The following is a 12,456-nucleotide window of genomic DNA, read 5'->3' as shown; positions in this document are numbered from 1 at the left end:
AACACGATTTAGAAAATATTACATATTATAACAAATTACCAAATCATTTGGTCGAATGACAAACTAATTGTTTATCAGATAAGCCATTCAGCAACAATTCAGGAAGTTTGTTTAATCTTAATCAAAGATTAATAAAAAATCCACAAGACCGCATCTGGCAATAGGCCAAGGCACACCCTTTGTAGCCAGGATGAAATGGAATAAAACCGTTTGGCTGTGAAAAAAATCAAAACATCACACATTACATTATTAACCAAACAATTCTTGAGAAAATCTGGTAAGATAAAGCAGTATGTTTAACCCTGGCATCTTTAGGCTGACTGGCAACACATCAAATATCAAAAGGAATGACAAACATATTTAATGACTATTATCTCTGGAACCCAGAAGCTTACAATCTATAATTTCATACTACTTCAAATACATTAGTTAACTATTTTTTTTATTTCCTATTGATTTTTGTTAGCACTTTTGTTTTCCAATAATACTACATTGGCAAGTCAACTGGCAAAGCAACTTTTCTTTGAGAAACAAAGCACATTTTGTATTGTAGGAAAAAAGATTTGAAATCCAGCACATAGCATCTTCTGTACCAGGCATAGGCAACCTTCGGCACTGCAGATGTTTTGGACTTCACTTCCAATGATACTTTGCCAGCATTATGTGTGTAAGGGCATTATGGGGGATGTAGTCCACAACATCTGGAGTGCCGAAGGTTGCCTTTCCCTGGTATCTGAGTGGCATACTCAATGAAATCACATTTTAGAAAAAAAACTTGCTGTTCTAACATTAGTACCGGATACATTTAAATCCCCATACCAAGTCTCCACTTGGACAAATGGAATCAAAATTCTAGGCTCACATTAACCCACCTCTTCATACAGGCAGTGCATTCTAGAGTGACGTTATGGGATCCAACATGGTTGACAAATCGTGAAATATTGAATATATTAAAGTTTCAGCAACGTATTTAAACGTATTTAAATGTACAAAATAAAAATTCATCTTTTTGAAAGGGACCACTGACCATAATTGAAATAACCTGGTAAATAAACTGTCTGTCTGATACAGATTATTAACTCCCATAGGAGTCTGTGTAGCTGCGTAGGTTGAGGAAAAAAAACTGAATTACCAGCAAAATAAAATTAATATAATTTAGGTTATTATAATGTCATTAAAAGTTAAACACGTTAAACAGTACACATTATCCTACAACAAAAGCAAACAATTCAGGGCTAAAATAGTCTAAATGAACCCATTTTTAGTAAAAGTTTTATGGATTTGCTACTGCAGAGTGATACAGAGCACTTATGGAAAACCGAATTAACTTAAAAAAAAAAAAAAAGTATGCGTCTTGCGAACTTCATATATTGGGCAAAAAGAAGAATTTAAACAAAACATGCCTAGGAAACCAGTAACTGTTTATATCTCATTTTGGGAATATGGTAGACTTCTCAAATTCACATGTTTTCATATAGGCATAATATTATATATTTCTTTCTCTTTTCATTCTATCTTTAAAATGAATAGGTACTTCTTTTGTTAGCATTTATTGACATACATCTTGATGCAGCCATTCATGTAGTAAGTAAAACAAGACAGACTAGGCTAGTTTTCCAAGAACCCAAGTTAGGTGAGCCAGGCAAGAATGTGCATTTTTGAGTTTCCCTATGGCCTCAATTTAATATTTTTGAATAAGCTTTTAAAATGATTTAATTGTTGAAAACTATTTTAAAATGTTGATTTTTTTTTTTATATATATATATCAGTATTTTGAAAAGATAATTATTAAATAAATATTAAATAACGTGAAAAGCTCATCCAAAATATTAAATCAAGGCCTATATTGGGTTACTCTATCATTTGTTTTAGCAAATTGTTTTTTTTTTTAACCCAATTTACAATATATCTGTTACAAATACTGCACTGTGAATCTGAATTTGTCTTAGATGACGGAATAGTTTTGTCCATGTGAGTGGATCCAGTCTAAAAATATATTACAACATTTAATTTGAATATATGCCAACAAAAGCAGTACTTGTTCACGGTCGCATTTATTTTGAATTATACTTATTTTTTTGCTTTGCACAACACACTTCATTTATTTTATGTCTATACATCTGCATGAAATGGGATGACTTCTGTTAAATGTCATAGTAAATAATTTGATCTAGAAAAATACCACGCATGTTTATCCTGCTCGTTATTGTAAGCCTAGAACAGGGATAGGCAACCTTCGAAACTCCGGATATTGCCGACTATGTCTCCCTTGATGCTTTGTCAGCTTTATGGCTTTATGGCATTATGGCATTGTGGAAGATGTACCTGGAGTGTCAAAGGTTGCCAACCTCTGATCTAGAGCGTGAGAGATGAGAAGGTAGAAAATTACACTGTTACAGGAAAGACGGGTCGTAAGGCCAAATTGAGAATTTCAAGTTCGTATTCCCAAATCGCATCACTGTCCTCCAAATCTGAATTGTTGGTGTATTAATTATTGATTGCGATCCATGCTTTATTATAAGCTGTATGTCCTTCCAAGTGTAGAGAGGAAATAGTATGGTTAGATCCCACAGTCTAGCACAGCCTGCGCACATATATGAAATCCAATGTCTTAAAGCACTCATCCAGCCAGTAATTTGCAGTGTCCCTAGATCCAGGTATTTCCCTGTGGCTTCTCACTTTTTCAAGAAGGATTCAGTTTATGCCATTTGGTCACCACCTTCTCTGGGTTGTGGATTGTATCAGTCCACTGATCAGCAGCCTCGGGGCTGTTACTGTCACTGCTGATCCACACCTGTGAATATGCAAAGTGCAAAAAAAATTAGCAGATGGTAGAAAGTCACTAGTTGCATAGTCTGCACTAAGGGTTATAATATGCCCACCTGTTGCCTAACTACAAGTCCCATAATCCCACAGGGTGGCAGAGTATTACGGGAGCTGTAGTCATACAACATATAGGGTGCAGAGAGCCCAGTTTGACTCCCCTTTTTTAAAAGTGAATTTACTTTCTTTCTGTTAACAGCCTAATGTGTAACCATATCCTCCTATGCATTTCACGCACATTTTGTTTCTGGTAATAATGTACAACAACAAAAAATACAAAACATTTATCCAACTCATGTATGTAATCACATCGTACGGTTCCCAGTGTTTTGCAATGAGCATGACATGCACCAGGATGTATCTGAATCTCACTGTATATCACATGGAGGGTACAGATGTTTGGGGCACTGCTGCACCTGCACAAAACTGGCTGAAAGCAAAGGAAAGCTGAGACTTTCCTGTGTTTATTAGATTTCCCCATCTTGTGAAAAGAAGTCTGGCTGTCTCCCAAAAGCTAAAGGGAAAGGGAGCAGACCAGCCATGTTTCTGTCTGCACAATTAGATCATACAGAGAACTCAGTGTCTACCTTGGAATGAGACTGTGTCCACTCCACAGCCTCCTACCTCATTCTAAAAAAAATATACATCTTAAAACTGACTTAAACTGCCTTAGTTGCCCCAGCACACAGCAATCTCCACCAGACGTTATTACTGTTCAAATATGTGAAAGTACCAGTGGAGGCAGGTAAGACAATGTACCCCCAAGTTTTGAAGCAATAAAAAAAATATGGTAAGGAATAATGATAAATATGTATTTTAAAAAAAGACATGTTGTGTCTTTCATGATTAGAAATGCGATTTCCACACTCCCTGTTGATGGCTGGAGATTTTGCCGAGAGGCTGATTTTATTTATTTATAAAATATTTTATCAGGAAGGATACATTGAGATTTCTCTCGATTTCAAGTATGTCCTGGGTCCACAAACATTACAAATATGATTAACTATTCATGTAAAGGTGGAATGTAAGTGACACAGTCGAGTAACCATATATATATCATGTATGTTAAAACAACTTAGTAATTGACTAGCATGTTGAAATAAAACAGCCTAAACAACGTTTCAGCGATCCGGCCTCTTGATCAAACTGGCCCAAGAACACTTCCCAAAATTAAAAATTTCAGGAATAATTTGGGGTATTCATTCAGTACAGCTATGTGGTAACTTGGAGAATGAGATTGAATTCATAATCTTCTTGATTGTAACTCCATTAAAAATGGCAAATTAAATGCTTGAGCTCAGTCAACATTGAAGTCTGTCTAGAATAAGTTGTATAGTCTTGTTGCTGCTCAGCACCTAGGAGGGTCACCAAGAACATTGTTCAACATCAAAGCCTTATAGACCCCCTGCTTTGTGGTTTGTCATCTGAAATTACACGTACCCACAAATTCCGTCATTGTTAAAACCAGATAGCTATCCAGATTGAATAGTCATATAAAGTTCTCTGTGCCAAGAGATTTATTTTATTGGCCACTCAAGGAGCGATCAAGGTTTTGTTCAATGTCTGGGAGTATGACCTATTTAATGCGTAGAAATCCTCACAGGAGGTATAAGCTTCTTTCCCATTGTTCACAATGTAAACCAATCTTTATAGTTTCATCAGTGGTTTACTTTTAACTTCTATTTAAGGAACACAATGGATGAATGGGTTACATTTAAGAAAGTGAAAATAATCCACCTAAATGTCATGTATACAGCTGACTTTTCCGCATCCCACTAAAATTCATTTTAAAAGTACTGAAAAGTGATCTTTCCTGTCCCTGGAAAAAAGTGGACTTTGAATGTCTGATGAAAGAACAGTTTTGTTTTACTTTAGGGACCCTGGGAACAACCTCCTGAGATATTGTGTTATTTTCGTCATACGAGATGTAATTAGACATCATAGAGATGTAATTTAACATCGGTTACTGCTCAATGGTGAAAATGAACCAAGGGTGGAACAACTGTTTACAAATGTGTCTATTAGAAATAGCCCCATCATCCAAGCAGCAGGTAAAGAGTATATCGAAATCTACTGAAACCTATTAAACATGGAGGAGAAGACTTGTGAAGATGGTCGTACCTGACCAATGAAATGCTTCCGTCTCACTGAGCTCCTGCTGTAAAGTTTGATCAAAAAGTTGATGCCTTCCTCTTTCTGCGTCACTGGGAAGAGCATAGTTTCTCCCCAATTAACTTGAGCATTTGTTGATTTGAGTGGACGTGTCTTCTTTTTGTAGAGAAGCCCTTCAGTGCTGAACATTTCTGCCTTCACAAAGAAATCTGCGGAAATTTTACCCAAAAACATGAGTTTCAGTAAAGAGGTTACATACCTTATTTCATACTATTTTTTTTATCACTGATTAAAGTACATTTTTGGCTAATATAAAGCTCACTGTTAGATGAAAGTCCAAATGTGTTGATATAGAGGTGTCCTTCTCACTACGTACACAAGTTCACAAGGAAAGAGTTCCAGCACACTTCATTAGTTAATGAAAGCACTTCAGATTTATTGAGTTTCCAGACCAACAAGCAATGTTTCCACTTCTACTGAGGATTTCATCAGCTTAACTGAGGATTTGATAGAGGTCAAAATAATGCTTGTTATTCTGAAAATTCAATAAATTTGCAATGTTTTTATTCAATACTGCAGTATACTAGACCCAATTTCTGTTTTAACTTGCTAAAGATGACTGGACTGTGGGACCAGGCGATCCATGCACCCTCCATCTCCCAGGATGATGGAGTAGAGTGAATTGAGCATGCAGCAGCTGTTTACTAGTCTACAGTCTCTTTACCCTGCCCTGCATAACGTTAGCTTTATTATTAAATAGTGTAGGCAATGGCATGGGGGTATTTCCTTCAGGGAAAGCTTTTTAATGTCTGCACTGTCATCATTTTATAAAGATTTATAAGATCAGACAGAAGGTGACTTTTACTGAAAGGTCTCCTAATCACTCCAAAAATGCATTAAAGCAACAAAATGCTGTCTTACACAAAACATAAAAAAATAAAAACTTGACCCGACTGCAAAAATTATACATATTTGACCTAGCCTTAAAGTGACTTAATATGAAAAATATTTACCTAGCAACTTTAAAATATGTATAACCCTGGGATATCTAACAGCTACCAACGAGTGGAAATATTCAGAGTCTGAAACTTTACTTTAGTGAAACAATCAAATTGTGAAACTTGAGGATGAGGTACATTTACTGAGAGTGCTTGGCACTCAGTTTAACAGAAGTATGCTAGCAATAGTTTAAACATCACATGAGTTAGATTAAAATCAAAGTAAAGTAGGATAAAGTGGGACTGGCATACAATTCAGCAAGCATACTCGTTATTATAGGTTGAGAGTTTAGTGGTCTATATTTACACACTACACCTTTAAGCTCCATTTCAGCTTCATTCATACTCAGAAACAATGCAGTTTCACCAGAATACCCCAATTAGGGAATGTTATTACATACCTCCCAACATTTAAATGGACAAAGACGGGCACTTTAATTTTAGTTGTGAGTGGGGGTGTGGCCAGAAATGGTATGTTCTGAGAAATTTTAGGATACTACTAATGACAATTTATGCAACTAAAATATAATTCAGAGCAAGAACAATGTATCTTATTTAGACTGATTTCTAAACTGCTGTGGAGCTGTTTTATGCACTCAGACACACCAACAAAAAACCTGGAAAACAAGGACATTAAGAGGAAAAGAGGACAAAGGAACCTGGGCCCAAAATAGGGACTGTCCATCCTAAATAGGGACACTTGGGAGGTATGCTATTGTGTTGTTAACAGAAAACAAGAGTTATAGACAGATGTTGGCTTTAAAAGTGGAGCAATCCACAGGGACATTCCATTGGTTCCCATGGAGACTGCTTCACTTTTAGAATTTAGAATTTTGCACCAGAACTGCATTTTTTATATAAAATCATCACTACGAAACATTAAGATATGATCTAATATACTTGCGGAACAAAGTGTTTTCCATGTTAGGGGACTCTAGTCTTTATATGTTTATAGCTCTCTGGCATTCTGTGACTCTTTCTTGCCTTAACATCTTGCAATCCCTGCTACCTATTGTCTCTATACCCATTACATCAATTCCATTGTAAGCTCATGGGTCAACTTGCTCTGCACCTAATAGAAAAACGTTGCACATGCTAGATTTTAGAATTACATGCATGGATCTTTTTTTTTAGTTTTGTCTAATTATGTATTGAACTCTTGATTGCTACCTTCTGTTAATGTACCCATTGTACAGCGTTGCAGAAAATGTTGGCACTTTACCATAAACATAATCACATTAATATTTTTTTTGATCTGCAGACTGTCAGAGAAATACATTGAGCAGCGTTTTGCTAACATCATTATGCCTTACCTGTGTTCTAAGTCTCACTAAACTGTAAGCTGCCAAGAGCTGGACTCTCAATATACAGTGCTTTAATTCTTGCGTTGTTCACTGTATATCATTTTTCTTGTACCCACTGCGGTACTGAACGTGTCATTGCTTTAGAATTAACAGCAGTCTTAAGAATGGTGTCATTGCTTTAGAATTAACAGCAGTCTTAACGTATTTCTTCCCACTTAAAGCATAAAGCTCAGATGGACAATATTGTGTCTGCCCATGAAGCTATAGACGTTTAGTCCATGGCCCAACAAATACAAAATTGCCATTGGCTGCCGAGGACTTACTTTTTACATATTTAAAATTGATTGAATGCAGTTTCCCAATGTCAAAATACAAAAAGTGATAACCTTTTCAGTGCTGGGTGAGCAATAGATAATGATATAATGAGCCCATCCGGCAGTGAAAGGGTTAAGCACAGTGACAACCACCTTTCTAAATCACAAGCTCAACTCGCACGTATGCCAAATGGCACTGCCGTGATTCCAATCCTCTGTGGACACACACATTCTGCCTAGCTTGTGCCCTTTTTTTTTTACCAAGACTTTTCTTACGGAACAGGTTAATCCACCTGGACTACGTCTGACTTTCAGAACGAAGAAGGGATGCCAAGTGCTATGGCAACGAGGCAGACAAACAAGAGGCTTATTCTGGACTTACTTAGAGACAGTGGCGTGGAGGAGCCAGGCAAGTTCTGAGCCTTGAGAATCTGTAACTGAATCCGGCTATTTATTGCCTGAAAACAGGTCCCAATCTGCAGCTCAGCGTGACAGACCTACGCAAATGGACAAACAGGACAGTTCAGGAGAAATATCAGCAGACAATGGCTTCTTTCATGATAACCGCAGAACTTTCACTTGGTGTGCCGGTGGCCTAAAGGAACAGTGTAAAGGGCATAACAACTGAGACTGTCTCCGGAGAGTGGCCCGGCTATGAAATAGTTAAAAATTGACTTTATGGGAAATATATTTTTCATTTTGGACATCTACCATTCCCAGTATATTTGTTATGGACAGTCACCATATTGGTTTTACAGTTTAATTATTGAAGACCACATATCATTGGCATGTAACATTTACATTTCCTTATCAAAGACATTAGTCGCATCATATAGCTTTTGCCCTGTTTACTTTCAATAGTTTTTTTTTCCCAGCACAGATGTATCTTTGTACAGGGTAGTTTTAATAAATTAAGCTAACTGCAGGTTTCAGTAGGAGTCTGGTAGTTGAACTTCAATTCCCATAATTCCTGCTGTGTTGCGTCTCAGGATTGAGTCACACACACAACCGTATTACTTGAGACGAGAGTAAAAAAAATACAAAAAAAACACTTATTAAAATAAAACAAAAAACAACAACTAGCACAACTAGTTGAAAAATCTAGGCCAATTAAGGGGATCATCCTCTCTCTCTTTACAAACTATTTTTTCAGAGTCGCTTACTTTACTTGGGGGTAACCTGTTTGCCTAGGCCAGAGGCGGGATAAATGGCTCAATAGTGCATATGTAATACAGCTTTAAAATGCATTAATCAGACCCCAGGCATGATAGAGTTAAATGGAGAATAATACCGCTTTGTAAAATAGAAGTGAAAACAACGTCAATGTAAAGGTCAGACACAAATGCATAGTCACAATGGCAGGTACAATGCACTGAGCAAATCATTTCCTGGCCATTACGAGCTCTTGTTGTATTACAGTAACATTCTCGCACAAAAACCTTATGTTCAACGTAGAGAACCATAAAACATAAAAAAAATTAAAAAAAATACACGTACATGCCAGCAAACAGCTGTCAAGCACAGCCTGTCCTGCATTGCCTGGGAAATCCAGTATTTACACACACCCCTTTGCATCTCTTGTTAATGTTATACGATGGGGATTAACGTCACAGAGCTCTGAGTTCTATAGCATTCTAAGACACCACGTAGAACGCTGTGCTTTAAAACAAATAATATATTCTTTCACACAGGTCACACTAATACAAAAATAACAAAACCTCTAGATTGAGTTCTGTTTATTTTAGAGATATCGGTGGAACATTTACATTAAAGGTTTATTTGTTAACCAGTCAATTTAAACGACTGACCATAACTTACAGAGTACTCGACAATTCCACTCCGTATTGCATATTCTCTTCAATGAAAATAAAAATTAATGTAACTTTTTCCTTCACTCAGCTGTTGATTCGCACTAATCTATAGGATTTCTCAAGGCTATCACCATTACAAATGTCCTATCTTGTCCTTTCCCTCAGCTATCTCCTAGCTTTCAGTCTTTTAAGAAGTGCTTTAAAACCTACCTCTTGAGGGAGGTTTAATATCTATGGCCCTCCAAAAACCCTCCAAGCTTCTTAAAAGCTGTATACAAGTGTTCTCCGTGGAGCGGATAATGAACACTATGTACGTCAATCAGTTGTGAATAAAGATACTGGTTTTCCGGAGACAAAATGCTACGTGGAGAGGGATAACCCATCAGTGAAACTGTTTGCTGTTTATATTGTGAAATATTTAGTGTGGTGAAAGGTTTTTACCGATACATTTTACATCAATGTACCCACTATCCCCTAGAAATGCTTGAAATGCTGTGGACCCAACAAAGTCTGGTCAAGAATGATGGGAACACACGTCTACAGCAGGTAATCATAGGCTCCTCCCAACCCTGACCTCACTGACGCTGCAAATTCTTTGTTACGATTGTAGTACCATTAGAGTATTACTCAATCAACAATCAAAATTTAAATTGCAACATGCAGAGTACAAGTTCTAAATACATGAACTTTTTAGACGTGAAACGACAATAAAGCATAATGAGTAACAGGTAAATCTAAATAAATAAATGGGGTACAGTAGGATTGGCTTCCTCACACAAGTAGGTTGGAGAGACACTTTTTCTTAACCCGGACAGTGTCACCCATGGTGTGAGAAAACAGGGCATTCTTCTAGACCCCTATGGTTAATAGAAGATGTATTGGGCTTTGTTTGCAATTCTGTTATAACTTAACCACATGTACAGATACAGGCACAGGATCAAACATTAGCTGCTGGGACTACCTATGATGCATTTCACAGGTGAGCACAGGTGCATACTAACTTCATGCTGAAGACAATGAAATGTACGTAAAATATTATTACAATTTCAGACATCATGACATTCAGATACTGAAATGTTGCTTCCAAAATTTAGTTGCAGACAAGGTTACATGACATACAGGATTGGTTTGACTCACCGATACTTTTGAAGATGGTGCCACATCTAGCCAATAATCCTTCTCATCCTCACACAAGTCCCGGAGGGAAACAGAGCACTGGCTGATGGTCCGCTTTCTGGGGGTCAGACTGACAACTTTGAAAACTAGTCTTGAGTTCTGCAGACTTGTTAACTTGATGGAGAATACAAAGGTTTCCATAAACTCTATATCCTGCTGGAAAATGGGGACAGTTGAGATATCCCAGAGAATTATGTCAAGATGTCATTCTGTATCACAATTCCAATCATCAGCCTTAGGCAACCTGATCTTGTGACTGGTAGGATATGCTCAAAGCCTTCACATAGGAGATGATGGGGATTGTCCATGTGTTACTTAAGGATGATGATGATATATTGTATTATTTCTACGGTTACAGAAAACACAGCCTTGAGATTCAATGGAACTCCTCCCTTATGAAGAACAGAGGAGACATCCTAGGAGTCTAAGTGTCTCATTCAGAAGACAGTCACAAGCTCTGTTTGCAAATTTACCAGATTTAGGGAGTTGCTTAAATCTGTTAAGTCTACAAAGTTCCATTTCAGTAATGTAACTAACTGCATAAATCTAGCTGCTGCCTCCTAACCCCGCCCCTGCAGAGCCCTGTGATCCTTCTTTAACCTTACAAAATGTAAGACCAACTCCTTTCCATCTCAAACAGAACCTCTTTTCCCATTGTTGTTCCCCTTGCAGAGACGTATGCTGATTTATCCTGCCTTGTAAAACATTTGACTGCTTTCTCTCTTCTCGGCAAAGCTTTGTGCTCTTTCCTTCCCCGTGTGGAGCCTTGTGATGCCTATACATACTGGAAAAGCAGGGGCCTTCAGACAGTTGAGGGTTACAAGATAGCAAATACAGGATAGGTAACAATTGTGAACAATGTCAGACGAGGCTTGTAGGCAATGTCCTGCTGTATGTAAAATTCATGTGTTGTTGATGAGATATCCTTTATGATTCAAGCCTGGGTGCACGTGAATTACATGCATGGCAGGATGGGATTTCAAGTCTTGTCTGAAAGCCTGCAGAGTTAATAATTCTAACTTCCTCCCCTCTCCCCCATTTTTTCATCTTGGTCTTACTTTCTCTCTATCCTCGACTATATCTCATCATCTGAGTGAGCCAGACCGGCTTCCCCTGAAACCTCACACAGAGGTAAAAGTACGAAGGGCTTATGAGCAATTTCTCTAGGCCAAGAGGGTCATGTTGAGTATAAGCACTTAAATATAGCAAATATACTTCATCGATCTTTCCCAGGAATAACCTTGGGCAAGTAGACACAAAATACGTCTCTACACCGACTGGTGTCTTATTACTCTTCACGGTTTATTACTGTGTTTTACTGTTCTTAACATACATCTGTAGTATGTTAATAATTCTTGAAGTTAAACATTTTCTAAATAATTCTAACCTCGGTTCCAGCAGTTCCAGGCTAGCTAATCATGAGGTGGGATAGAAACATAGAATGTGACGGCAGATAAGAACCATTCGGCCCATCTAGTCTGCCCAATTTTCTAAATACTTTCATTAGTCCCTGGCCTTATCTTATAGTTAGGATAGCCTTATGCCTATCCCACGCATGCTTAGACTCCTTCACTGTGTTAACCTCTACCACTTTAACTGGAAAATTAGCATAAATTACTTAAGTAGAAGTTATGTATTTCTTAAACATGATAAACCAGCATAACAGATTAAGAAAGCAAGCATACAAGTAAAGTCTAATATTTGATTATTTTTTATTTTTTTTAATAAATAAAATTAACTGATTGTGTTTCTTTCTTAGGTACCAAAAAAAACATGCAGGCGTTCAGTCTTAGTGTTCATACAGAAAGTGCTGGGACCACTTTGCTGTACGTTAAGATGTAAGGATTGTGGTTGGACAGAAAACGTTAGACTTAACCACACTCAGGGTGATAGGGGTTGGAGTTTGACAATATTGGGA

The 12,456-nt window shown here is 37.3% G+C and overlaps 1 protein-coding gene across 3 annotated transcripts in view; it reads right to left on the bottom strand.

Annotated features, from left to right (window-relative positions):
• Positions 1 to 2,290: 2,290 nt before the first annotated feature.
• The window catches only part of TC2N (tandem C2 domains, nuclear), a 47,812-nt gene continuing 37,646 nt past the window's right edge, over positions 2,291 to 12,456 (bottom strand). For all 3 annotated transcript variants that reach the window (XM_063440020.1, XM_063440022.1, XM_063440021.1), the window contains exons 10-13: positions 10,500 to 10,694; positions 7,934 to 8,048; positions 4,945 to 5,144; positions 2,291 to 2,794 (exon numbers count right to left, since the gene is read on the bottom strand). In XM_063440020.1, coding sequence (XP_063296090.1) covers positions 2,684 to 2,794; positions 4,945 to 5,144; positions 7,934 to 8,048; positions 10,500 to 10,694 — 621 coding nt within the window. In that variant the 3' untranslated portion in view covers positions 2,291 to 2,683. The remainder of the gene's footprint in view (positions 2,795 to 4,944; positions 5,145 to 7,933; positions 8,049 to 10,499; positions 10,695 to 12,456) is intronic.

This window comes from Pelobates fuscus, chromosome 13 (assembly GCF_036172605.1).
Source record: "Pelobates fuscus isolate aPelFus1 chromosome 13, aPelFus1.pri, whole genome shotgun sequence".
Taxonomy (NCBI): Eukaryota; Metazoa; Chordata; class Amphibia; order Anura; family Pelobatidae; genus Pelobates; species Pelobates fuscus.
The sequence above is the reverse complement of the archived record's forward strand: the minus strand, read 5'-3'. Positions and strand labels throughout refer to the sequence as shown.